We start from the raw sequence: 27,702 nt of genomic DNA, 5'->3' as shown, positions 1-27,702 counted from the left end.
CACTTTTTAATGCCTGTTCATTGTTCTTTTTCTTTGCCTACTCATAACATGCATTGAAATATCTCAATATGCATGTGTGTGCGTAAATATTTCTGCAAGGTTGTCATATCTTCCATAGTTCAGTCTTTATCCCAGGCGCATATTGATCGTTCAGGAAGAGTTGCTCAATACAGCTAAGTAATAATGTTCATTGCTCACTGATTAATAGCAGTAAAATTAATTTTGCCAACCAACAGAAACTGCAAAGTCATTTTAACAAAACAACAAAATCTGCACGCTGGCTGAGGAATTCTGGGAGTTGAAGGCCACAAGTCATAAAAGGGCCAAGTTTGAGGGGCCCTGCTGTGTAGATGATGCACATTCAGTTTTTTATATTGTAAAGCTGGGGCTTTAAAATGTAATTTTAAAAAAAATCTGTTTCAAGTGAATAGCATTTTTATATTTTCTTTAAAACCTCTTTACCTAGGAATTGGTCAAGGTGTTCCTGTGGTGGCACTTATCTTTGAAGGGGGTCCCAATGTTGTCCTTACTGTCCTGGAGTATCTTCAGCAAAGCCCTCCTGTTCCAGTGGTGGTCTGTGAAGGGACTGGCAGAGCTGCAGATATCCTGGCTTATGTTTATAAGCAAACAGAAGAGGGCGGGTAAGCCTTTTTAAGCATCAGCCACCTACAGCGGAGCTGATTTTCATCAAATTGTGTTGTTTGTCCTTCTTGCTCAGTCTTTTCCAAATGTCATCCAGATTTGTGGACTAGAATCCATTTCAGCCTTGATACCTGAAATGTGTTCAAGTAGAGCAGTGGTTCTCAACCTGTGGGTCGGGACCCCATTTGGGGTCGATCGACCATTTCAGGGGGGTCGCCAAACAAGGCTGTCCGCCATTTTTTTGTCCGCCATTTTTTTTGTCCGCCATTTTTCCCCCTTTTCCGGTGGGTGCCTTACCTCCCTTGGGCTGGGCCAGCTGGTGGTCGGCCTGCTCCGTCTCTGCCGCTTGCCAGCTACGCCTCATCTGGCGCAGGGGGCAGAACCACGCATGCGCGGCGCTCCCGGGCAGGGAAAGTCCTTGACTTACGATTGGTTGGGTAGTCCTCGACTTACGACCGGTTTAGTCCTCGACTTACGACCGGTTTAGTCCTCGACTTACGACCGGTTGGGGTCGCGGCATTAAAAAGGTTGAGAACCACTGAAGTAGAGCTTCCTCTGTGCAAAACTATTGTGTGCTCAATCATTGAACTATAGTATCTCCCTAGGATGAGAGCAATTTTTCTGCAGTTGAATCTTTAACCTAAGTGCAGCTGCCTGAGAAACATTGTATTAGAACCTAGTTCTGTCGTGATTCCGTCTTTCTCCTCTAGCTTTGAAATTTTTTTTTATAAACATGTCTGATGCTGTACCTACGATAATTATGCAGAAATTTCTGATTTCTTTATTTAACCTCAGAAGTATCCCTGATGGAGCTGAACCAGAAATCATTTCAACAATCAAAAAGACATTCAATTTTGGTCAGAGTGAAGCGGTTCATTTATTCCAGACACTGCTGGAATGCATGAAAAAAAGGGAACTGGTAAGTAAGTCTCTACGTGCTGCAAAGTTTTGCTTAATGACTATTTTACTCTGGGAAGAATTCAAATATATTCTACTAAATCCAGATAATTTGTCTACTTGCAAATATTACTGAAGTTAGAATTCCCATTTCAATTTAACATGATACAATCTGTGTACATGAGAGGCATTGTGCACATCTAAAAAACTTGCTTTCTTAATTTAATTTTCAAAACAGATTACAGTGTTCCACATTGGGTCTGATGAACATCAGGATATTGATGTTGCAATCCTTACAGCTCTACTAAAAGGTACATTTTTCTTTTAAAGTTATATTGTTTATCTTAGAAGGTAAGATGGTTCCACACTACTTTTTGGCTGTCTTGTTTCCGATTGGGAATTGTTTCAGGAATCCCCTTTAGGAAAAAAAAATAACAATAATCTTTTTGCTGTTTATTTGATTGATTCTTTCGGATCCTGATTTCATCGTTTCTTTGTAATGGTGTGACAATTATATAAAATTGTCTGAATGCTGGATAATTCTTGGTTTAATTCTGCATAAACTTGCCATTTCTTTTACGGTACCCTCCAGCATATTGATGGGGTGGTCAGATATAAACAACATTCACTGATCTATTAATTTCAGGCACACTTTATTCTGTTGGATCTCTGGTGTTGTCTGAGCTTGGTTGTTTTTTGCAGACGTTTCATTGCCAAACTAAGTAACATCATCAGTGCACTGAGGGATCATCTGCAAGAAAACAACCAAGCTCATAGAGCAGGGGTCTTCAAACTTGGCCCTTTTATGACTTGTGGACTTCAACTCCCAGAATTTCTCAGCCAGACATGCTGGCAGAGGAATTCTGGGAGTTAAAGTCCACAAGTCATAAAAGGGCCAAGTTTGAAGACCCCTGTCATAGAGCATCAAGGACCCCATAGTTCAACCTGAGCTACAGATATTCTCTTCTGTCGGCACACTTCATTTTGTAGCTCTGTAAAATAAGAGCATATATATTTAATAGATCTTTCTTAGCCTCAGGGCTTTTCCTCCAATCCACATGTGTTATTTCCCTTAAGCAAAATATTAAAATCAGCCCATTATATTGGCTCTGGATACTTTTGGAATTAGACTGTTGTGGCAAACAGATTGAATTTCAAAACGTTTTTTTTTGTTTACATTTGTTTTTAGGGACAAATGCCTCTGCCTTTGATCAGCTTATCCTAACCCTTGCTTGGGATCGAGTTGACATTGCCAAAAATCATGTTTTTGTTTATGGACAACAGTGGCTGGTAAGTAAAGCTGGCAGTTGGAGCACGGACAACATAAATAAGGTTGCTGATAACCAGAATGAGCAAACACAATGCTGGGCTACCTCATCTCCATATCCCCAAGGGAAATTAAACAACATTAATTTTTACTTAAGCAGATCCTTAATTTATCAGTATTTACAAAGTAGGAATTGTCATTTAAAATAAACTCTTGTTTGCATAGTACTGTCATATTTGGGCAACATTGTGTCATGTTTTGTATTTCTATATATTGTTCAATTTAAGCATGGTCATCTTAACCTTTCATTCAGGTTGGCTCTTTAGAACAGGCTATGTTGGATGCTCTTGTGATGGACAGAGTTGCCTTTGTGAAACTTCTTATTGAAAATGGAATAAGCATGCACAAATTTCTGACAATTCCCAGACTGGAAGAACTTTACAACACTGTAAGTTGAAGACCATCCATTGCAAAATGTCCATATACTGTTTTTAAAATCTCTACCATGGAACTAGGTTTACATTTTCATCTGGAAACCAAGCAAAACGTATTGAGTGATTTGAGAGAAAAAACAAATTTGGCCAATAACTATTTGCTAAGATAATTTTAATAGAGGATTTCATTGTATTCCACCTTTATTGGAATGGAATCCAATAGCAGAACAGAATTTTTGCTCCTCCGTATCAATTTGTACATTTTTTTCCTTCTGCTGAGTGAAAACTTTGCTTGGGCAGAACTATTTTATAATGGTTTAAAGTGCTTCAATTTTAGTTTTACATATTGCAACAATATAGCTATTTTGCTAGTTAAACCAAAATAAGGGAACAATCAGCATTTGGTAATTCTTCTCCTATTTGTTGCTTGTCTGAAATTATCTAAAATTCTTCATTTTTTACTTTCTTCATCAAGAAACAAGGCCCAACAAATCCAGCATTGTTTCACATTGTCCGAGATGTCAAACAGGTAAAGACTTCAGTTGATAAAATGTCTTCCAAGTTCTTCAGAATCTCATAAACCCTATTCATCTCCTCCCTTCTCCCAGCTTAATATAATTTTGTTTCTGACAAGTTTGCAGTTCCAAAATATCTGGGGGAAGGGGGTTAATCAAGGGTAGGGAGGCTATTTTATTTAGCAGATCCTTTTTTCCCCCCCAACAACACCAAAATGTTTTGAAACTCAGATCCAAAATTTCTATTTTTCGTTTATAGGGAAATCTTCCTCCAGGGTACAAGCTCACTCTGATTGACGTTGGACTTGTTGTTGAATACTTAATGGGAGGAACCTATCGGTGCACCTACACAAGGAAACGCTTCCGAGTGATCTACAACAGCCTCAGTGGCAGCAGTCGGGTATGTGATTTTTTTTTTCTTACGTGAAAAATGAAAACATGTTTTCCAATCTGTAAGTAGAGTTGGCTTCTTATGAATCAGCCTTTCTCCCTTGTGGGTCTGCCTGTCCATTAAGATCTTGTGCAGATGCTCCAATTGTAGTCTTTAATCCTAGGCAAACCTGGCACCCTCAGTTGGCCATCCCCATCAGATTTTAGTTGATGTGCAGGTACATCAGGGAGAAGGCCCTCGCTCAGATATTCAAGGCTAAGCTGTATAAAGCGCTACAGGACATTGCAAGCATCTCAGTAGAAATCTAGCAGCCCATGAAATGTTTTCAGAACAGAAGTGATAATGTTCATGGTAAGTGGCCTCACTCTGGATACTTAGATTAGGTCCAGAGCAATTCACATGTATTTTCTAAGAGAACAGAAATATTATTTCTACCGAATATTCAAATAGCCCTTTAAGATAGGTGAGTTTTATCCCAGTTTTGTAGACGGAAGCTGGATGAGAAGTTTCCCTCCAGTGCATTCATAACTGACTTGCAGTTAGTCCACATTCTCTCACTTCTGTGGTTATATTAGGCTGTGTATCACTTGACTTATTCAAAACCCATCTGGGTTTTATAACTTTTTAGGTAACGCTTTCTATTGTTTTGTGCAGGTCTGGCAACGTATTTGAATAACCCTCTTTTTCATTTGTTTTTAACCTTTTTAAAAAAAAACATACATGTACATCTATGTAGCGCTCCGGGCGAAATGCTTCAGGCAGCACCCCTCAGTTGCGTAAAAGCCACGAACCTTTTGGGAACAGGGTGGATAAGAAAGAAAAAACGCGGCACAATCACTTCATCAAAACTGCACAGCCTTACAAACCAAAGGTATGCAATAGCGGCTGCTCCCCTTGCCATGGATATTAATACTATATAAATAATATAATTGTGCTTCTTGTCAACTCTTTATTTTTTTTGTTTCGATATATAAAAAAGAGAAAAGGAAAACCCACAAAAACACATCTTATTTTTAAACAAATTATTAAACTTTGATAACACAAATTATTATTCATCAATTTTTCCATGACTCTATTTAAAAAAAATAAATTATGAGTTCTTCAATTACAGGCTCTTGTGGTTTTTTTTTCTTTCTTCTTTTGAAAGGCTGACACTGCCACAGATGAAGGAAAAAAGAAAAAAACCAAAGATGACATTGTCGATATTGATGATCCGGAAACCAGGCGTTTTCCGTACCCTCTTAATGAGTTGTTACTTTGGGCGGTGCTAATGAAGCGACAAAAAATGGCGCTCTTTTTCTGGCAGCATGGCGAAGAGTCCATGGCCAAAGCCTTAGTGGCCTGCAAGCTTTACCGTTCCATGGCCTATGAGTCAAAACAAAATGACCTGGTTGACGATACCTCAGAGGAACTAAAAGAATACTCCAGGTGAGCCTTTCTGCTTCTGTGTCATCTGTTGTTCGACGGAATTACACTTTGTAAAACAACAACAGTCCCACAGTTAGAATCAATTGTCTTTTTTTCATCCTAACGCTGGATATTTCCTTTTATTTTCTTCAAAATGGCCAGTAAATAATTTGTGTTAGTTTCTCTAATTTGATTTGGCGAGATACCGTTTTTGTGGAAATTCAGCAACAGCTCCAGGAACATTGTGAATAAATGAAGCATTTTCCTGAATCAGATGCTAGTTCTCCTTAGGAAGAAAAGTAATTGGACTTGAGTTAAAATTAAAACTTTTATTATATTTTTTTAAAAAAATCTTTCATTTTTTAAAATCTTTCGTTCTCTTAAAACATATAGAATTTTAAAATGGGTACATTCTATAGGCAAGTCATGTTCATTATTGGTGAACAAGTTTGTGTGCCTTTGTTCATACGTGTCTTTAAGTGTCTTTTGGGGGTTTTTTTCTCCCTTCAGTGAATTTGGGGAGCTGGCTGTTGAGTTATTAGAGCAGTCCTTTCGACAAGATGAAACTATGGCAATGAAGTTACTAACCTATGAGCTAAAAAACTGGAGTAATGCCACCTGCCTTAAACTAGCCGTTTCTTCACGCCTTCGTCCTTTTGTAGCACACACATGTACCCAGATGTTACTATCAGATATGTGGATGGGAAGGCTGAACATGAGGAAAAATTCATGGTACAAGGTATGCGCCTTTCTGTGTTTGTTTTCAGTGTCTGCCTTGAGTGTTATTGCAATAGTGTTATACAAAAAAAGCAAACAACTTCAAGCTAGTTCTATAGTCTTTGTCAGTGTCATCTTTTATTTAGGGATGTGTAAAAATCAAAGCTAGAGGTGGTGTTGGAATGCACAATAACTTCTCTGTTGATGCTTTATTATCTTTTTTGAAAAAGGTACAGTCCTATAGAAGGCCGAATCCAGGCAAGTAGTCCTTAAGTGGAGATGAATCTCTAGTTCATCATGAGAACTAATCTTCTACTAAAACCTTAGTGGTGACCCATTAACAGACTCAATCCCTGTGTAAAACTGAACTATCATTGAGCTTCCTACAGGTAGTAAAGTAAAAAGCGATGTAGAAAGTATTCATATTTATGCTTCATTTTAGTAGCATGAGCTGAGCAAGTGAGAGCTTCCTCAGAATTCAGACACAAAGCATCAGGGTGTGAATGGGGTAAGTTTTCAGAATGGTACAAGACAAGTAAACCATATAGACTAGATTAACAGCAGGGGGTTCCATTTCTCTCCAGACACCAGGCTGAAAATTTACCCCACGGTGTTAGAACGAAAGAAGATGCTTCTGTTTTAAAAACCAAACCAAACCTGTGGTTTTACACAACCTTTTTGAAGTCTCCTTTTAAGCCAGGCTACGTGGTTGTCTGTCTTGGGTTTGGTTTGTGGTCCCTTGCTTGTTTTGCTCATCGGCAAAGAATCATCAGAAGTGGCTGTGCTTCATTTCTTAAATGATATGAAAAGAAGCTTTGCAAAGATTGAATCAGCTAAACTTGGCTGCAGAAGTCAGAATGCAATATTGTGGAGGGAAAAAAACATGACGAGGGATGGAAATTTGTACAAACCCATTTAGTTAGATAATAATTTAGACATGGTTAGCGTTCTTCCCCCTCAGGAGTATTATGAAATTGTCTGCCTATATTCGTAAGCTGCTCAATATAAGCATTCTTCTACATCTTTTACTTGCTACCTGACATATTTTGCTGAAATTAGGGTGGGGAGAGAAAGCAGAGAATCTGTGTGCTGGGTGTTCTTTTTTTTTTTTTTTTCTCCCCTTCTGTTTTGTTTCTAAGTATCTCTGCATGGAAATAATTCTTTAAATTGTTTGATGTTACATCTTGCAGGTAATCCTGAGCATCCTTCTTCCTCCTACTATATTAATGCTGGAATATAAAACCAAGGCTGAAATGTCTCACATTCCTCAGTCCCAAGATGCACATCAAATGACAATGGAAGACAGTGAAAACAATTTTCAGAACATAGCAGAAGAAATACCAATGGTAAGTCTTCACAAACTTTCAATGGATCCATATACTTGGCCCTATTAAAGCCAATGAAACAAATTAGGAACTTAACAGAATAACAGAGTTGGAAGGGACCTTGGAGGTCATCTAGTCCAATCCCCTGCTCAGGCAGGAAACCCTATACCATTTCAGACAAATGGCTGTCCAGTTTCTTCTTAAAACTTTCCAGTGTTGGAGCATTCACAGCTTCTGGAGGCAGGTTGTTCCACTGGTTAATTGTCCTCACCGTCAGGAAATTTCTCCTTAATTCTAGGTTGGTTTTCTCCTTGATTAGATTCCATCCATTGCTTCTTGTCCTGCTTTCAGGTACTTTGGAAAATAGGTATTATTTTCCAAATAGTCTATTTTCCAAATATTTTCCAAAATAGGTACTATATAGGAACCTTGGAAAATAGGTTCTATAGCAAATAACTTGCTATAGACCAAGATCAATCACGGGTTTGTTCAGTTTAGTATTGCTGATAGTGATGGATAGCAGCTCTCAGAAGCTTCAGTAGATGTTTCTTCAGTCCTGCTTAGAAATCCTGAGCGCTGAATTGGAACCTTTGTCCGGAATGAATTGTGTTGCCACTCTGTCACTGACTATGACTATGTCTGGATCCAATCAGGTACTCTTAATGACAAAAATACAGCCCTTTCCAAATGTAGGTCATTTAAACTTGTTGTTTTAATCTTAGGAAGTGTTCAAAGAAGTGAGGGTCTTGGATCATTCTGACGGAAAGCATGATATGGAGAGCATCGTAAAACCGAAGAGGCTTCCCATTACACGAAAGTTTTATGCTTTTTATCACGCGCCAATCGTGAAATTCTGGTTCAACACGGTGAGTTGGTTTTAGTTGTGGTAAAGAATTATTCCCCCCTCCCCTGGGATTTTTTTTTTTTTTACTTATCCAGATAGATATCTTAACATTTGGCTTGTTTTTGTAGTTGGCCTATATAGGATTCCTGATGCTGTATACTTTTGTGGTTCTTGTGAAAATGGAAGAATTGCCTTCGGTTCAGGAATGGATTGTCATTGCTTACATTTTCACACTGGCGGTTGAGAAGATCCGCGAGGTATGTCTGCCTTAACATTGTTCCACTGAAGAAGTTTTCAGATACTTCATAAAAAAAAAAAATCAGTGGTCTGAATTAGTTGTATAAAGATGGTATGCACAAGTTGTACTTTGCCAGTCCAGTATAAATTGTTCAAGTGCTTTTAAGCTGCTCTTTCAAGGTTCTCATCATACAATTTGGAGATCATCTGGGTGATTTAACACACACATTGTTTATATACACAAGGTTGTATATAGAAGTTACAAACATCTTAGAGGTCCAGAAATTACCAAGCGTGGGTTTGTTCCATCATGGTATTTTATAATAATAATAATAGAATAGAGCTAGAAGGGACCTTGGAGGTCTTCTAGTCTAGCCCCCTGCTTAAGCAGGAAAACCTATACCATCTCAGGCTATACCTATACCGTGTAGCCTCTTCTTAAAAATCTCCAGTGATGGAGCACCCACAATTTCTGGGGGCAAGCTGTTTCACTGGTTGATTGTCCTCACTGTCAGGAAGTTTCTCCTTAATTCCAGGTTGCTTCTCTCTTTGATCAGTTTCCAACCATTGTTTCTCGTCCTTCCCTCTGGTGCTCTGGTGAACAACCTGACCCCCTCTGCCTTGTGGCAGCCCCTCAGATACTGGAACACGGCTATCATGTCTCCCCTATTTCTTCTTTTATTTAGACTAGCCAAACCTAAGTCCCCTAGCCGTTCTTCGTATGTTTTAGTCTCCAGGCCTTTGATCATCTTAGTTGCTCTTCTCTGACTTTTTTTCCAAACACTCAACATCTTTTTTGTGATATGGTGACCAAAATTGGCTTGCCCTTTTATACTTCAAGATTTGTCCGAACTGGCCAACTCTTAAATTACAAATCATGTACCTTACTTGCATTCCTACAGTCTTTTCAGCGTTGACATCAGGGCAGCAGACTTTATTATTTGTTTAGTTTTATTTAGATAATTTAATGTTCAAAATCTATGCTGTGCTAATTATTAATTGCCTCCAACATGGCCTAGTTTTAGGAAAACTAGAGCTTATTAGCCCATCATATTTGGAAAATACTAGATTGGGAAAAACTGTCATAGATATTTCCCTTGAAACTATGATTGGGCAATGCAGAGCTCAGTACAGATGCTTGCGTTTCTTGTCTCTCTTTTCTTTTCTTTAAATGCCATGCTTCTCTTTTTTGCTTGTTAACTATTGCTATGGCTTCATATTACATGTATGCCAACTGAAACCAGAGTGAATACAAACATGTGTGCCTTATAACAGTGTTTCTCAATATTTTTTCACTAGTGGCCCCCTCCTGACCTTGTTTTTCTCCGGTCGTCCTCTTGAAATAGCCTAAGCTCCCTAGGGCAGGGGTCCCCAACCCCCAGTCTGTGGACCGGTAGTGGGCCGCGGCATGCCAGTAACCGGGCCGCACAAACAAGCAAAGCCCCATCTGAGGCATGCAGGCAGCACACAAAACCGGTTTTCTGGTCCGTGGAAAAAGCTCCCTCCACGGAACCGGTCCCTTGTGCCCAAAAAGTTGGGGATGTCTGCCCTAGGGGGCAGTTTGATATTGTGGTTAAGGTGCTGCCCTAGAGACCTAGATATGGTGAGTTCTAGGCCTCCCTTAGGCATGAAATCCAACTGAGTGACTTTGGATAGTCCCTTTCTCTCAACCCAGCCCACCTCACAGGTTTTGTGGAAAAGTAGGAAGCAGCAGTACTAGCTGTGTTCATTGCTTTGAGTTGGCCAAATATAGAGAGATCTCTGGTGGTACAGTGGGTAGAGTGCAGTATTGCATGCTAACTCTGCCCACAGCCCGGAGTCCAGTCCTGATGGGACTCATGGTTGGTAAAATGAGGACCCAGATTGTTGGGGCTCATATGTTCCCAGAGAGAGTGCTGTAAAACACTATTGGGCAGTATACAAGTCTAAAAGCTATTGCTATATAAAAGGGGGCCCACTGGAAACCACTGCCTCGTAACCCTGGTTTGTAAAGCTACTGCCATGATTTTTTGTCTCTGCTTTCTGGCATTCAACAGAGATTGCTGTGATTCACATGTAATGGCCATCTAATCAGGCCGTTAATGTCCTTGATAAAAAAACAAAATTGACCGTGCCCAATTTCTTGTTATTTTTAATACAGATCTTTATGTCAGAGGCTGGGAAGATTAGTCAGAAGGTTAAAGTGTGGTTCAATGACTACTTCAACGTCAGTGATACAATAGCCATTATCACTTTCTTCATTGGTTTTGTACTAAGATTTGGAGCAAAAGGGAACTTCCACGAAAATACTTACCAACTAAATTATATTTTCGTTGCTGGAAGACTCACTTACTGCCTGAATATAATCTTTTGGTATGTGAGACTGTTGGATTTTCTGGCTGTAAACCAACATGCTGGGCCCTATGTCATGATGATTGGGAAAATGGTAAGTTTTTTTAAAAAAAAAATATTATTGTGGTTTGTTCCTTGAGTTTTTAATGCATATAAATTTAGTTTTTATTTTACTTTCCGTAAATAAAGATTGATAGCTAAAAAAACCCTTTAGTAGCTAATTCTTTGTATGGGAGGGATATTATGAATATATCTATGGATGTAAGCAAATATAGGTGTATTTGATCTTATATGCAATATGATGCAGAACGGAAATGTCTGTGAAATTAAATGATCACATTTTAATGCTTGCCCATCCCCCATATTGTATTTGCTGCACATGTGTGATTTACATAGACTTTACATATATAGAGATATAGTCCACACGTGTGGCATACTCCGTTTTCTGCATTGAAATCACGGATTTATACATAGAAAGGTAAGCAAGGATCAGAATTGATATGCAGAAATGACAGATGAAGCCAAAATAGCTGCTTCCCAGATTTAGTCCAAGTAATAGTCCATTAATTGTAATAATTTTCATCTTGAAAATGTAACATTAGCTTCAGTTACAATTTGGTGACAACTGTGAGGAGGAATGGAATAGCACTATCCAAAACTTTGAGGATCAGGATCCATTCCTCTCTGGTTTATATATTATCTGCAGAAGAATAGTTTTGCATTATATGAATCTTAACCAAATTTGAAAGTTTGAATTCTGTTGACGCAGTTATTCATTAAACAATAAGAATATGTTATTCCCCAGACATGAAGATGCGAACCCACTTAAGTAGTCTTTAGCATTTGCTAGTTTGCTAACGTTAGACTTCCTGGCAATATCCATACAGGTAATCCTTGACTTATGGCGACACTTGGAACCAGAATTTCAGTGCTAAGCAAGGCTTTTGCTAAGTGACTCATGCCCAGTTTTATGATCGTCCCCCCTCCCCCCATGGTTATTAAGTGAATCTTCCCCATTGATTTTGCTGGTCAGAAGATCACAAATGGCAGTTCACGTGATCCCAGGATGCTGCAACCCCCACTGTAAATAATGCCGGTTGCCAAGTAACCAAATTTTGATCAGGTGACCATGGGGATGCTGTGATGGTCGTAAGTATGAAGATTGGTCATAAGTGACTTTTTTCAGTGAATGATCATTAAAGAATGGATCTAAGTCAAGGACTTCCTGTAGCAGATTGAAATCCCTATCTTGAATATTCCCCTGCTGGGCACGGTTGCTGTGATTTTTCTACTAATACTGTCAATTTCTTGATTCTTGCTGTTTTAACAGGTGGCGAACATGTTTTATATTGTAGTGATCATGGCCCTGGTCTTGCTCAGTTTTGGAGTACCTAGAAAAGCAATTCTTTATCCTGATGAAGAACCGTCCTGGGTTCTAGCAAAAGATATCGTATTTCAGCCTTACTGGATGATCTTTGGTGAAGTGTATGCCTATGAAATTGACGGTATGTAATTAGGATTTCATTTGTTCACTTACAAGAAAAACCGAGCTTTGATCTGACATTCGACAGTTAACATTTCAAGAGATTTTTACAAACCTTCACATGATTAATAAGGGATGTTTTTAAACGAAATGTTTCAGAATTTTTTATTTTAAAAACAGATTAACGTCATCGTAGGCTTTGTGTCTGCCAGATTTTACCTATGTTTTTTTTTATTCTTTTAAATCTGCCCAGTATGTGCGAATAATTCCGAATCTAAGCATCTCTGTGTGACAGGAGCATGGCTAACACCATTTCTTCAGTCTGTATACCTATTTGTGCAGTACATCATCATGGTCAACCTTCTCATCGCCTTTTTTAAGTACGTATGAACTTTATATGACCATTTGATTATTAAACTGAGCTTTAGAAATTACCTTGGTGATTGTAGAACCATAGTAGAAGTCATTTTTAAAAAAATTAAGTTTATCATAATATAAATGAAAATAAAGCTAGTGAAACGAAAAGAAACAAGAAGAAGTGTGGGATAAAGAGGAAAAGGAAAAAAAAACATTGACTTCAAACTTTTTTAGCGTAGGAAAATGCAAATTAAAATTGCAGCTTCAACTTTTTATTTTTACATAATTGTAAATACTAGCTGTCTAATCAGCAAATGCCTAAGTCAACATTTCATTTTTTTTTTCTGTCTGAAGCACGAAGTCGAGAAGCGATTTCCAGGTAGAAAAAAGCTAGATAAATTAAAACAGTTATTTTTACTAACTCTCTGCTAACGAACCACAATAGAATTCTTGTAAATACGGATTTTGAAGGACTCTTTCCGGTATCATACGGCCAAAACTGGTTTGTAGGATATTTTTGTACTAAAACACTCACCTGTTTTTGTTCTTCTTTTTTTCTTTTTCCTTTTTTTAGCAATGTGTATTTACAAGTGAAAGCCATCTCCAACCTTGTGTGGAAATATCAGCGTTATCATTTTGTCATGGCCTATCATGAGAAACCCATCCTGCCTCCCCCGCTTATTATTCTCAGCCATATGGCTTCTTTGTGCTACTGCATTTGCAAACGAAGAAAGAAAGATAAAACTTCAGATGGGCCAAGTAAGCACCAGCAGAATATATAATGTCGTGTTTTTTTCCCCCTTCCCCTTAAAAAAAAAAAAAGTCACGGGATATCTTTAGAAGTTGCTTGAAAGCCTCGTTCCAATGAATGGGAATTGTAAGAGGAAGTGTTTCAACTAGTTTGGAGAATGACTATGTAAAATACTTAAGCCACTGCCCCCTTTGACTCATCAAGTGCTTTTGAGGCCAATTCTCAAAACAGCATCCTAAACATATTTTTTTTTAAAAAAAATAACCACTGCAAGAATTGAAAGGGGGAGGGAAGTTCATCTTAGTCCTTTCAAAAAGTCAAAGTAGCTTAAAGGTAATCCTTGACTTACGTCACTTATCAACTGGGGGTGGGGGTGGGGGTCAAAGTTATGAAGGAACCCCTTCCCCCAACTCACTTATAAGTAATCTGTACTACACAAGAACTCTGTATCTTGTGCTCCTCCCCCAGTTTCCCAATCCAGACCTGGGATATTGTCTTGAGCAGGTCTCTTTGATCTATGAATGGACAAAATGATAATAAAGTTTAAACATGGGATTATCCCGAAGCTGTTTATTCTCACCATCTCGCGCCCCTTTCCCCCCCCTTTGGGGAGGGATACTTTGTTAAAAATTACATGCAGCTTGCATTTATTTATTTATTTATTTATTTATATTAACTTGTTGAGTGTAAGAAAGTGGGAAATGATATTTTTGGGGTGATCTTAAAGGAGAGTCAAGAAACAAATTTTGCTTTTGTGAGTCACAGGCTCCAGCGTCAGTTCTTCCTGTTATGTCTATGGAGGGAGGTTTCTCCTTTCCTTTTTAATGTTCCTCTGTAAGGCTGAAATCTATAGACTCTACATAGATTATACATATCTGGAGAGTGTAGACTCTTAAGGGTCCTAGAGGAATGTTATTGCTTCTTTTGCACTGAGCATCTTGCCTTTTTTCTTAGCCTGACCGACTGTTCATAGAACTTCTAAAATGGACTTTCTTGTCTGTTCTGTAGAACTGTTTCTAACAGAAGAAGATCAGAAGAAGCTTCATGATTTTGAAGAGTTGTGTGTTGAGATGTATTTCAATGAAAAAGATGACAAATTCCATTCTCAGAGCGAAGAAAGAATTAGAGTCACCTCTGAACGGTAGGCAAATAAGTCAACCACAAAATTCTTTTTTAAAAAAAAATTTTTGAAGTAAAAGAATAAGCATTGCTCATCCTAAGGGGAGCTTCCTCTGTTTGTTTGTTTGTTTGAATATTCTGTGCTTGCCATTGGTTTTGAAAAAAACCACAGCATGGAAAACTGATATACGGGGCCATTTGCACACAATACAATAGGAAAATCATCTTCGGGTGGTGTTAATTGAGAAGGAGGTAAGTCCAGAGTAATGGTTCAAGTAGAAATATTCCATGACATCTCCATGGAAAGTAGCTTTATGCTCACAGATCTCTTCTTTTACAGCAGAATTAAAGTCCTTTAGTTTATAACTTGCAGATGTCTAGCCTCTTATCAAAACATGCCTTAGATCAGTGGTGGCGAACCTATGGCACGTGTGCCAGAGGCGGCACTCAGAGCCCTCTCTGTGGGCACGTGCGCCATGCCCCGAAGATGGCAACCGTCCCTCTTCAACCATCCGCCCATTAACTCGCTGAGGTCTCACATGGCCGGATGCATCCCAGCACTCATGCGCTCGCTGGCCTCTGTGTGCAGGGGCCGATGGTGTCAGGCAGCAGCCGCCCCGGCCTCACCTTGCCCTGTGACAATGGCACCCCCACCCTGCCTCGCCTCACCCAGCAGGACGAGCCTCCTGCCCACCGCCCCACCTGCCAGAGACCCCCTGGATCTCCCCCAACCCTGCCCGGCCCCCACAGGCATCCCTCCCCACGAGCAACATCAAAGTGATCACGCCCACCTTGGCCACACCCACCCACCCAATCTGCCATGACCACCACAGCCATGCCCACTCAGTGGGCCACCCCCACCTGGCACCCGGCGATAAATAAGTGGGATTTGGGCACTCAGTCTCTAAAAGGTTTGCCATCACTGCCTTAGATTCTTCTCTCTCTGGTTATTTTTCTGCAGCGTTGAGCAGATGTGCATCCAAATCAAGGAGGTTGGCGACAGAGTCAACTACATCAAGCGCTCCTTGCAGTCTCTCGATACGCAAATCGGCCACTTGCAAGACCTTTCTGCGCTCACCGTCGATACGTTGAAAACGCTCACGGCACAGAAAGCCTCGGAAGCAAGCAAGGTCCACAATGAAATCACCCGGGAACTGAGTATTTCGAAACATCTGGCCCAGAACCTTATTGATGATGTTCCCTTAAGATCTTCCATGTGGAGGAAGCACAGCATCGGCAACGTGTTTGGTTCTTCTTTGCCCCAAGGAGGCCTTGAAAACAATAATGCTGTACTGTGCAACATACCTATGCAAGAAGAAAAAGATCCAGGACTTCAGATGACTGCTTTCACCCAGGGGGACGAATTCAACTTTCCCGAGGCAGGTTCCTCAGGTGGTGCCTTACTTCCAAAAGCTCTTTCTCCCACAGAACTTCGTCAAAGAGTACAGGGTATACAAGTGTCCAAACACAGTAATAAAGGTAAAAAGGGTGGCAGTTCTTTAAACAGTCTACCGTATCTATCGTCTTTGTCCGCTAAGTTTTTTGTGAGCACTCCTTCTCAACCCATTTGTAAAAACCAGTCGGGAAGCAAAGAAGAAGGACATTCTGAGGACATTCCGATCCCAAAGGCCGCCGAAGGAGAAAATACCGTTGAATTTGGCGCATTTGTGGGTAAGTATCGCCAGCTGAAACGTGGGCATCCAGCTATTGCTGGGGGTGGCTGCAGAGCTCCATCTTCCGGCTTCATTCGTCTTGCCTCCATCTCCCAAAATTCTGGAGGCTATGTCAACTCTGGATTTACTGAGAACGAAAAGGATGCTGCTGCGAAAAACCTGCCAGAAAATGAGAATAGCCAGACTGCTTCTAGTTTTGTGAAGACTGTTGCCCGAAGTCGATTACAGTGGTCTGTTGCCTATGAAATCAGAAGTGTTCCTTGTGGTGGATTGAAAAAAACACCGGAAGTTGAAAGGGTAAACAGAAGCTTTCCAGAAATGTCAACCAAGAACTCCAGTTTAAGTTCCGGTGTCACTGTACATCATCAGAAACTGTGGATCAAATCTAAGCTGCAAGGTTTGATTTGTCAAGAATTGTGTGGTGCCTTTTTGGATTTTGTGGTACTTTTGGTGCACTCTGTTTTTAATACCTTTTTTTCCTCAAGTTCTCCAAATGTTCTTTCTTTGTGAAAGCGTAAACTCCTTTTTTAAAATATATATATATATATACATACACACACATACATATATATCTGAGACGTAGACAATATTTTTCAGACATAATGGTTGTGTCTATCAACTACAAATCAGAGCTTATAATTAGAATAGTGCTGCTCTGTCAAATGTTCTATTTCTATCTTGATATAAAATATCAAGATATCTAGACAAAAATATTGTCTGTTCCATGGAAAAATGTAACGTTCCTTGTACAGATTTCTGCTTCTGTAATGGGGTCTGTTAACTTCTGTTGCTATGTCTGTAACCTGCCACTGTTTTGTTCACCTTTGAGGAACGGGCTACTACAGCAAATTCCCTGTGCAAATCAAAATTTAGTGTTCTATTTTTTCTTCTTAATAGCAAAAAAGCCTTTAAATTGTGTTACTTAACTTGCATCCTCTTTTAATTGAAAAATCAGAACAGAAACAAAACAGTGGCAGGGTGGTGTTTGTTTAGATATTGGGAAAGAGGTGTACTAACAAAATGTGTGGAGTTTAGATAATATATAATTTTTTTCCTTGTAAGTCATTTTTGTTTTGGTGGCTCGTTGTAGCTGTAATGGTTTATCTTGTATTGTAAAAACAATTGATAATATAACAAGGTCACCTTTAATTTAAATGTCATTAACCAAGGAATTTCTGGGCCCCTTTGCAAACCTCTTGATTGTTGGATGTCAGCTCCCATAAATCACCATTGTAAGAGTATCAGTTGGGGAAGGTTAAAAGGTTAACTTAAATCAGGTGTGTCCCAACTTGTGGCCCCGTGCAGTCCTAGACAGCTAGTAATGGACCCCACAAAAGTATAAACTGTTTTAACATTATTATGTGATTTTACATTATAAACCTTATATGATATATGAGGCCCGAAACAATTCCTCTTCACTCAGTGTGGCCCAAGCAAGCCAAAAGGTTAGACATCCATGACTTAAATGTTCTGCTGATACATTTAAAATGTCCACATAGTAAATGTTCCTCCTGATAGCTCCCATTTTTCCATCACTTCCATCTTTGCAGAGAGCCCAGGCCATACATCTTACCTTGAATTGCACCATCTGTACATTTCAAATATAGTCTCTGTATTTGTGGATGGGAAATCCAGTGTATAATGTGGACAGAGCAAGCCATCGTTGTTCCTTACGTAAGAGTTAGGATAGGAGTATTTTTAAAGTCTTGCACGCCTGCATGTCAAATAATTTTTATTGGGGGAGATTTATATTTTGAAATTTTGATGATAATCAAAGCCTGCAATTTCTGCTGAACAGCCCTTAGTAAAAATGTTGAACATATGTTACGTAATCCTAGAAAACAAGAAGAGAAATTATTTTCGAATACAGCAAAGTGGAATGTTACTGTTTTCCTTTTTTTCCCCTTTTTTTTTTTGCATGGTGATGCTGCTACTACCAAAGGTCACAGGGACAGCATGGAATTGCAGCGGTTTAAGGAGACACCGATAATGAGTAAAGAGACAAGTGATACCATTGAGGTAAGTGGAAGACACCGGAATCATCCAGCAGTAGTTTATTGATGTAGAACTTGGCTTATATGTAAGGAGGGGCATATCCTGTAGGGACAGAATGTGAAAATGGCCACTTTTGAAGCAGCAACTGAATTGTAGTTTCAGAAAGCAAGCTGTGTGTGTTTGTGTGTGTGTGTTTGTGTTTGCTTTCACGTCATTCTTGATCCTGGAAAGTGCTTCGATAAATCCCTGTAATTTTCTTGGCAAGATTTTCAGACGTTATTTGCCATTGGGGCTGTGAAAGAATGACTGGCCCAAAGTGACCCAGCGGGCTTTCTGCAAAAGGCAGGACTAGAATTCCCAGTCTCCTGGTTTCTAGTCTGGTACTTGAAACTACTGTACCAAGCTGATTCTGGTTGGTTTTTTAAATCTCTGGATTAACTTTAAAAAAAAAAAAAAGGTTAAGCCACATCAAAAGTAACTTCAAATGCGGTCCACATTCCCTTTTATAGGAACAACAGGAAGACTTCAAAAAAGCAATTCTGGAAGGCATGGAGAAAACGAAAGAGAAGGTAAAATATTCCAGCTGTTCATTTCTGCACCAGGTATGGCTGGCATTGTTCGTGTTTTGTTTTGAACACAAGAGCCTCGGTGGTGCAGGGATTAGAATGCAGAATTACAGACTCTGCCCACTGCCAGGAATCCTGACCTGCTCAAGGTTGACTCAGCCTTCCATCCTTCCGAGGTCGGTAAAATGAGGACCCAGATTGTTAAGGGAAATAGGCTGACATTTGTAAAGCATTTAGAGAAGGCTGTAAAGCACTATGAAGCATCATATAAGTCTAAGTGCTATTGCTGTTCCTATTTCTAAGAATACGAGTGGAGGATAATAGGAATTGTTGCAAGGTTGGGAGAAGCTGGCATAATTGCTGTTAAAGAATAGTACCTACCAAGAAGTGCACCACTGATTTTAGTAGAATACTGATGATTGCTAGCATTGTTTTCTTTTTAATAAATAGGTCAGCAGTAATACAGAAGGCCCTCTAAGACATGTTAGTTCATGTGAAGGCTTTAGTGACTATTGTAGAAACTCATTAACTGCAAAATCAGAGCAAAGTAAGTATTCATAAATATTTTCATTTTTAATTGGTGAATATTATAAAATTACTGCAAAGTTATAATAGCATTAAATACTGAAAAATTCTATATTCCATTCCATTCCATTCCATTCCATTCTATTCTATTCTATTCTATTCTATTCTATTCTATTCTATTCTATTCTATTCTATTCTATTCTATATTCCATTCCATTCCATTCTATTCTATTCTATTCTATTCTATTCTATTCTATCCTATCCTATCCTATTCTATTCTATTCTATTCCTTAAAATACAATTCTTAAAATAAAAAACTGAAGAATTGTTTTCTCAGACACTACACTACCCCTGTAAGTAGTTTTTTTTTTTTAGCAAACCATAGACAACATTGTCCAAAGGTTATATTTGAGTTATGTACTTGGATCAATTGAATATTTATTTAAATGTTATCAGTCAATGGTAGATGATAAATCTATCAAAATTATTCAATTGACTGGAAATCCTAATTGTAAGACCTATTTATTTTAGCTCACAATAGGAGCAGAAGAGCATCTACTGAAGAGACTCAACAGGTAGACTCCAAGGCAGCCTTACTCACAGTGAGTAAAACATAATGCAAATTGTTATGCTGTGTTTTTCTTGAAAGTTCAAGAGCAGAACCCAAGAATACAAAAGTGAAACTTTTTGGTAATTGACAATAAGAAATACAAGATAAATTTCGGTATTCCTTGCAAAATAATACACACTATCCCCCATGGTGTTGATGCTTTTCAAAATGGTAGATATGTCATCTCTCCAAATGCCTTTAGAATATGCAGGGAAATTTTGACCTCTCTAGCTGTCAGGGAAGGAGCAAACTGAAACAGATCATTGAGTAGAATATTCACAGACCCTATTGGTATGGTGGTTGTTTACACTTTCACTTAAGCATGGGAATATCAATGGACAGCAGCATCACAGAGAGATCCATCTGCTCCGCCCCTGTATTAAATTCATTTTTTAAGACTATCGTGAACTGCAATCCCAGGACAGGTCAGGAAATCTAGCACTTGTTGCAGTATGGAGATAACCTTGAAAAAGAAATGCAGTTACTCAACAATTTAATTCTTGAGTGTCATCTCTATCTTCCTTATGAAAGAACATGGGAAAAATAGACAATTGGGTATAGCTGAAATGGTTACAATTGGCCTGCCCATTCAGCCACTTTGAGCAATTTAAATGATTTGTCTTTGATCAGCAAAACAGCATTAGAGAAACCTAACATGATAGATCACACAACAGGAACATGATAACTGTATCTCTAGTGTGCTCCTGTGTATCATGGTTTGACATTAAACCCAGCAATTAACCTGTGGTTTCATGGACTCGTTTCTGCTATTCCTTTCCAGGATTGGTTGAAAGGCCGAACTTCCTACAGAAATGAAATGTAAGTAAACCGTTGTCAGCATTAAAACTTGCTGTACTGAGGATTATCTTTTATGCCTTTGGTTAGTAACTCTGTGATTGCTAAGGCTACCTTGATTTGATGTATAAGAATTCATACAAGAAAGAGAGCAAATGAGGAAACATGAGAAAAATACAGTTTGATTATAATATTTTACGCTTGCCAGGTTATGTTATTAGTAGACATGGGTAGCTATAATCATAAATTACATTTTATTTGAAGCCCTATATTCTTAATTGGTTGGTTGGGTTTATTCTTCCTGAGCAATTTTCTGTTCCTTTAAATAATACAATATGAGAGAACTAAAATCCAAGAAATGCAAATATCACTAAAGTTTTAATGGTATCTCTATTACTTGTAGGTCTTCTGAGGAAGATGCACTGAATGGTAAGTTATTGCTAACAGAGCACCGTATTTTCAGTCTTGATAATAACCTTTCTTAAATTTAATCATTCAGCTTTAACTGCAGACCAAAAGTATCTCAGTAGAAATGTTGGTGGAGATTTTGTTACCTCAGCTCTTCAGAAGGAAATTTTCTTTTTGTTCTCATTCCATACAAGCCAAGATGAAGTTGGCTTTGTCACGTTGGGGTTTAAATTCTCCTCAGTGTTTTGAACATCATGTTTTTTTTAATACAATACATTTGAGTGTTGTTCACTTTATAACTTGTTAAAGTTTGATGAAAGTTTACTTGAAAAGCTTCAATTTTTTTTTGCGTTTCTGTCTTTCTAAAAATGCAATACATTTTATTAATTTAATCATGAAGCAAGTATGTACTTGCTTGAAGCAGATATTTACTTATTTCTTTATTTTAGGTATAGCTTCCCCTTTCAAACCCATTATTGATACCACCTACTACTATTCAGGTCAGTCTCCTAATCTCCTGAAATGAAATAAAAAGTTAAAGCAGTGTAATCCTTAATCTACATCAGATTGCTTTGTCTTTCTCTACAGCTGTGGAGAGAAATAATTTGATGAGGTTATCACAGAGTATACCATTCACTCCAGTGCCTCCAAGAGGTATGAATTTTCATTTATTCATTTCAAGTTTTTTTAGATGACCTTTCGTCATGTCAAAACAGGCCTGGCAGACATAATGATTTAGATAATATAGCACTTAAGGCCCAAGAAAACAAATAAGACCCTAAAATCAGACAACAATGACATAAAAGAGCAAATAGAACGTCAGCAGATTAAAGGATTGTGCAAACTAAAATGCCTGAGTAAATATAGTTTGTCTTCACAGGGTACCAAAAAGATTCTAACATTGGTGGGGGTTTTTTTAGGGAATGTAGCCTAACACCAGGAAGTTTCCTGATATAAAATCAATTTCTGATAAAGAGACCACTATGTTTATTGTATTTTACCATAAAATTTGCACAAGATAGATGAGCACCGTCTCTTCTTCCTTTCCTTCCTCCCTCTTTGTCCTTTTTCGGATTCTTAGCTAGAGATTTGAGTCATAGGAGATGAAAATCTAAAAGCAAACGCTATACTGTAATGTTGAGTTCCTTAATTTATATTTGGCATTTGCTGTTCTGGTCAAGATGAGCTTTAGATTTCCTTTCTCCCAGGCAGACTCATCTTGGATAGGTTAGTCACTGGTACATAAGGTCATGACATTAAAATTCTCTTATACTTACCTGTATTTTTAACTTTGTTCTGGTGACATCACAGGAGAACCAGTCACTGTGTATCGTCTGGAAGAAAGCTCCCCCAACATTTTGAACAACAGCATGTCTTCTTGGTCTCAGCTGGGCCTCTGTGCCAAAATTGAATTCCTAAGCAAGGAAGAGATGGGAGGGGGTCTGCGACGAGCCCTCAAGGTGGCTTGCACTTGGTCCGAGTACGATATCCTGAAATCAGGTCATTTTTACATCATCAAATCGTTTCTCCCTGAGGTTGTCAACACCTGGTCAAGCATTTACAAAGAAGACACAGTATTACACCTTTGCTTGAGAGTAAGTTGTACTTTTGCTCAGAAAGGGCAAATGCCTACAATACCACAGAGGCAAAAGCAAATACTTAGGATTTTCTTTTTGTGGTTTCTTCGTTCTTTTTTCCCTTCTGTTTTCTTTCCTGCCAAAGGCACCTCATTCTCCTCTGCTAAATGTTGCGTACACTTTAGTGGAGTCAGCCTGTATCCAAGGTAGTGCTTTCAGTGTGCAGGTAATCCTCGAGTTACGACCACAATGGACCCCAAAACTTCTATTGCTAAGCGAGACAGTTGCTAAGTGGATTTTGCCCCATTTTACCACTTTTCTTCCCACGCTGGTTGAATGAATCACTGCAGTTGTTAAGTTAGCAACACGGCTATTGAGTGAATCCGGCTTCCCCATTGACTTCGCTTGTCAGGAGGTTGCAAAAGGGGATCACATGACCCACCCTCCCCAGGACACTGCAACTGTCATAAGTACATGCCAGTTAGCAACTGTCCAAATTTTGATCATGTGTCCAGTCACTTTTTTTAAAAAATGCTGTTGTAACTTTGAACAGTGCCTAAAACAAATAGTTGTAAGTCAAGGTCTACCTATAATCTTACATGATGGTTCTAGAAGTATTTTTATTTTCAAATTAACAAAGCCCCTTGTGAGTTGCTCTCTAGTTCACCATGGCAAACGTAGCTAAATCGTGTCAACACACACAGATGTGTATATTATATGCACCTTACGTGAGTATATGGCACCAAAAATGTCTGTTAAAAGGTTTAAATATGGTTGGGAGGCTTTTTTTGTGCTACAAAAGTGGATTTCTTATCCCACCTAGGAAATTCAACAGCAGCGGGCAGCGCAGAAGCTCACTTTTGCCTTCAATCAGATGAAGCCCAAATCAATTCCATATTCTCCGAGGTAAATATTATGATGCCTTCTCCATATTAAAAGCCTTCCTATTTTTATTTCTAGACTAAATTACGCAAGGGGTACACGGGTTTCCTTAATCTCTAGGGCAGAGGTGGTGGATTTAATTGCTTGCTCTCTAGATGCAGAAAATTGTTTACTTGGATGCAGAAAATAGTAGATTACGCTCATCTACAATAACTGCTGCTACCAGCTGTTTTGTGTGTGTGTGTGCGTTTGTGCACAAACAGAAGAACAGATTTCTAGAAAAAATGTACCCAAACGACTAATTTAATTCTCCTGGATATTAAACAAATAACTAATGTATTAAGGAGGATTCGGATGTGCGACATCCCCCTTTTTTTTTTAGTTGTGTGCATGCGGGGGAAATGAGCGTCTCCCTCAAACTGCTTACAATGTTTCCTCACAAGGTTTTTGGAAGTGTTCCTCTTGTATTGCCACTCCGCCGGCCAGTGGTTTGCCGTTGAAGAATGCATGACTGGAGAATTCAGAAAGTACAACAACAACAATGGGGATGAAATCATCCCAACCAACATGCTGGAGGAGGTCATGCTGGCTTTCAGCCACTGGACGTACGAATACACGCGAGGAGAGCTGTTGGTCCTTGATTTGCAAGGTAGGTGTCATAGTTCCGACTAATGAAACACTTCAAAGAACTTCCAGGCATTGTTTATCCTAAGAAGTCTTTAATCGTGAAACAAAGTGTCGGGCACAGCACGGGGGATGCCAAGATCTGAATTCCCCTCCCTCTGAGCACATAATATTCCAGCATATTCCCCTCCTCTAATTTGCAGTCATAAATCACGTTCTCCAATCAGTTTGAAGGGCAAAGTTTCCCTACCCTTCTGTAGCCTGAGGTTTCTTATCTTAACTACTTCCCACACACATTCTTTCTCCTCCCCTCCCAGCATCATCTAATTTAACTCTAAAAGTACCACACAGCTTATACAGAGAGTGGCTGCCTCTTCATATTTGGTCAAAGCAAGAACATCCATTGTTAGCAGCGTTGACAGTAGGTTAAGATTTATTCCTTGTAGCTTTGTGTACAGGAAGACCGTGCCAGTCTAGTTCCTTCTCATGACTTCAAATGTTCCAGAAGAACTTTTATCTTTTACTTCTTCCTCTTTATTGTTCTTTTTTTGGTTTTGTTTTTTTAAAAATCTTTTAAAACATTATAAATATGAGCCAGGGGCCAAGTGTCTGAACTTTGATCACATGTCCACGGGGAGGCTGCAATGGTCGTAAGTGTGAAAAATGGCCATAAGCCACTTTTTTCAGTGCTGTTGTAACTTTGAATGGTTACTACGGTAAGTGAACTGTTGTAAGTGGAGGACCACCTGTAAGGATTAGGCAAAAACTGGCTCTGCAGCAGTTGAGAGAAAGTGAGGCTTGAGAGGTGCTCCTTGACGTTAAATATTTTTTTTAGATTAGATTATTAGATTATCAACCCTGCCTGCTCTTTAGAAGGCCAGATCCTGAAGTTGAAACTCAAGTACTTTGGCCACCTAATGAGAAGGAAGGACTCACTGGAGAAGAGCCTAATGCTGGGAAAGATGGAGGGCAATAGAAGAAGGGGACGACAGAGAATGAGGTGGCTGGATGGAGTCACTGAAGCAGTAGGCCTGAGCTTCAATGGACTCCAGAAGATGGTAGAGGACAGGAAGGCCTGGAGGAACGTTGTCCATGGGGTCACGATGGGTCGGACACGACTTCGCAATTAACAACAACAAATTGTCATTTTTCCCTGGAGGCACAATGGCACACATTAAAAACGAAATTTAGTGGCTTCCTCTCAAAGTGTGCACATACATAACCCTCCTTTAAAACATACTATATACAGATATGGTGCTGGGCTTGGCCCTTTCCTCTTTTGCGGACGCCAGGTCCGAGCAACGATCACAGTTATAACTTTTGCTCTTTCTCGCAAAGGTGTTGGAGAAAACCTAACCGACCCTTCTGTAATAAAAGCTGAAGAAAAAAGGTAAGTTTGCTAAAGGTTTTTCTACCTATGGCGTAGGAGGCAGCGGTCCTGGTGTGCCTGCCAGGGATTTTGAAAGGAAACCTGTTTTGTGTTCAAGGTCAAGCGATATGGTATTTGGTCCTGCCAACTTGGGAGAGGATGCCATTAAGAATTTCAGAGCTAAGCACCACTGCAACTCCTGCTGTAGGAAACTTAAGCTCCCAGGTAAACCAAGCACTCTATTTAAAAGGACAGGAACGTCTCCCTCGCGGCTTCTTTTTCATACGGAAAAGAAACGTGACACCTCTGTGGTTGCTCCGAGCGAGGGTAGAGCCAGTGGAACTCATTTGGATCGTTTTGTCGTGATTTCCTGCATCATAATCCGTAACATTGAGGTTTAAAAAGAGAGAGAGAGAGAGAGGGCTCCCCAAACTCCATCCAAAATCTCAAGGATACCCCCTGCCCTTGGCATCGCTGTCTTCTCCATTGTGTCCCTCAAGAGTGTCATCTTTTAGGTGTGGCTCCTTCATAGCTGAATTCTTGCTAGCAAATTTGGCCATCTCACAACAGGTACCAAATAGCCAAACCAAAACTAGCCGCTGTCTTGTTTCAATGTCTTGCGTCTCTTCTAAGATTAAGTGCTAGTTAGGCAATCTGGCATGGAGAATCAGTAAAGCGTAGTATTGCTGCTTTGGGGGGAAAAAAATGTCCAGAAAGTGTTACTAGTGGCATACAGATTCCTTTTTTAATTGATAGTAACGTAGGCTCCTTTCCTTCTCTTCTCTTCCCTCCCTTCCCCCTTCCTGGACTTGGCTCTCTGTTTTTTTTTTTTTAAATTGTTATTCCTTGGCAGATTTGAAAAGAAATGACTATACACCTGATAAAATCCTGCTGCCTCAAGAAGATTCTCCAGAGCTAAATATTCAGCCCGGGAGCTGCACCAAAGAATCCAACTCAACTGGTTCCAGACACTTGATGCTGTAACGATACACCCTGGCTTTTTTTTTTTAACCAAACGCTTGCAACAGTCAGTTGGGTCCCAGTGCCCCTGCTTCTCCCTACACTGGCTCTGGCCCTGGAAACTGACCGGTAGTTTAGGAAGGGGTTCTTGTGAAATAGGGGCATAGTCTTCAGAGGAGGAGCTGGCAAGCTTGTCCATTGATCCTCCAAGTTCCTTTTTCCAAGGTGGAGTCGAATTAAGTATTTATGAAGTAGCTTTTTTTTAAAAAAAGAAGCATTTTAGCGGAAGGAATAAACTGTCCATTTTATTACCTTGGTCTGCGGAGGGTCTCTCTCTCTCTCTCTCCCCCCTCTCGGCCCCTTCATGCTGTAGTGCAATATGTGTCCATGACCAAAATGACATTTTGGCTTTCAGTGGTCCTAAGACAGAGGGTGCTCCAGGTTATTGGCAGCTGGTTTCTGTCAATCTGACCAGAGAAATGGGAGAGAGAGCTGCCACCCCCCCTGCTCCATTGCCAAAGGGTTCTTTGACACATCTCGGGGGGATCCCGAAGATGCTCTCTGGACAACGTGCCACGTATGTTTTTATGTGGCTGAGTGGGAACAAGCTGCTCCTAAGAAGATCGATCATTGTGCCAGTAAGCTTTGAACTACAAAGGGGCTGAACCCCTGGTTCTCCCCCCACCCCCCACCCCCGCAGACGTGCAACGGCCTTGTCTCCTGCATCAGGATTCACCCACTGAAGTGTGGAGCCAGTTCGCATGGGATGGATTGCGTGTAATGAATTTCCCCCCCTCCCTCCCTTTTTAAAATCAAACCAATACACATTTCAATTTTATTAAGGCACTGTCTATGAGTAGGAAAAGTATAAGCGAGATTTGGAAAGAGGGTGGGTGTCGGGGGGGGGGGTTTAATCAGAGTGGTAGAAGAAAAAATAGCATAAGATCTGGTTTTGGGATAAGAAGTTGTCTTTGTGAAGTGAACCTGTGTTCTTGAACTCT

General features: G+C 39.6%; 1 protein-coding gene across 1 annotated transcript in view; it reads left to right on the top strand.

Annotated features, from left to right (window-relative positions):
* The window catches only part of TRPM7 (transient receptor potential cation channel subfamily M member 7), a 36,365-nt gene extending 9,414 nt beyond the window's left edge, over positions 1 to 26,951 (top strand). The window contains exons 8-40 of the mRNA XM_029285425.1: positions 467 to 641; positions 1,438 to 1,561; positions 1,778 to 1,850; positions 2,729 to 2,829; positions 3,120 to 3,254; positions 3,716 to 3,769; positions 4,015 to 4,155; positions 4,883 to 5,017; positions 5,294 to 5,574; positions 6,064 to 6,292; positions 7,461 to 7,616; positions 8,318 to 8,461; positions 8,568 to 8,696; positions 10,817 to 11,101; positions 12,338 to 12,512; positions 12,744 to 12,870; positions 13,422 to 13,606; positions 14,607 to 14,739; positions 15,679 to 16,787; positions 18,333 to 18,409; positions 18,895 to 18,954; positions 19,402 to 19,498; positions 20,008 to 20,078; positions 20,868 to 20,905; positions 21,285 to 21,310; positions 21,739 to 21,789; positions 21,878 to 21,943; positions 22,601 to 22,884; positions 23,690 to 23,772; positions 24,192 to 24,397; positions 25,711 to 25,762; positions 25,860 to 25,966; positions 26,595 to 26,951. Of these exons, the coding sequence (XP_029141258.1) occupies positions 467 to 641; positions 1,438 to 1,561; positions 1,778 to 1,850; positions 2,729 to 2,829; positions 3,120 to 3,254; positions 3,716 to 3,769; positions 4,015 to 4,155; positions 4,883 to 5,017; positions 5,294 to 5,574; positions 6,064 to 6,292; positions 7,461 to 7,616; positions 8,318 to 8,461; positions 8,568 to 8,696; positions 10,817 to 11,101; positions 12,338 to 12,512; positions 12,744 to 12,870; positions 13,422 to 13,606; positions 14,607 to 14,739; positions 15,679 to 16,787; positions 18,333 to 18,409; positions 18,895 to 18,954; positions 19,402 to 19,498; positions 20,008 to 20,078; positions 20,868 to 20,905; positions 21,285 to 21,310; positions 21,739 to 21,789; positions 21,878 to 21,943; positions 22,601 to 22,884; positions 23,690 to 23,772; positions 24,192 to 24,397; positions 25,711 to 25,762; positions 25,860 to 25,966; positions 26,595 to 26,725 (5,240 nt within the window). The 3' untranslated portion in view covers positions 26,726 to 26,951. The remainder of the gene's footprint in view (positions 1 to 466; positions 642 to 1,437; positions 1,562 to 1,777; positions 1,851 to 2,728; positions 2,830 to 3,119; positions 3,255 to 3,715; positions 3,770 to 4,014; positions 4,156 to 4,882; positions 5,018 to 5,293; positions 5,575 to 6,063; positions 6,293 to 7,460; positions 7,617 to 8,317; positions 8,462 to 8,567; positions 8,697 to 10,816; positions 11,102 to 12,337; positions 12,513 to 12,743; positions 12,871 to 13,421; positions 13,607 to 14,606; positions 14,740 to 15,678; positions 16,788 to 18,332; positions 18,410 to 18,894; positions 18,955 to 19,401; positions 19,499 to 20,007; positions 20,079 to 20,867; positions 20,906 to 21,284; positions 21,311 to 21,738; positions 21,790 to 21,877; positions 21,944 to 22,600; positions 22,885 to 23,689; positions 23,773 to 24,191; positions 24,398 to 25,710; positions 25,763 to 25,859; positions 25,967 to 26,594) is intronic.
* Positions 26,952 to 27,702: the final 751 nt, after the last annotated feature.

Source organism: Protobothrops mucrosquamatus, unplaced genomic scaffold (assembly GCF_001527695.2).
Source record: "Protobothrops mucrosquamatus isolate PMUCROS unplaced genomic scaffold, P.Mucros_1.0 scaffold1662, whole genome shotgun sequence".
NCBI lineage: Eukaryota > Metazoa > Chordata > Lepidosauria > Squamata > Viperidae > Protobothrops > Protobothrops mucrosquamatus.
The sequence above is the reverse complement of the archived record's forward strand: the minus strand, read 5'-3'. Positions and strand labels throughout refer to the sequence as shown.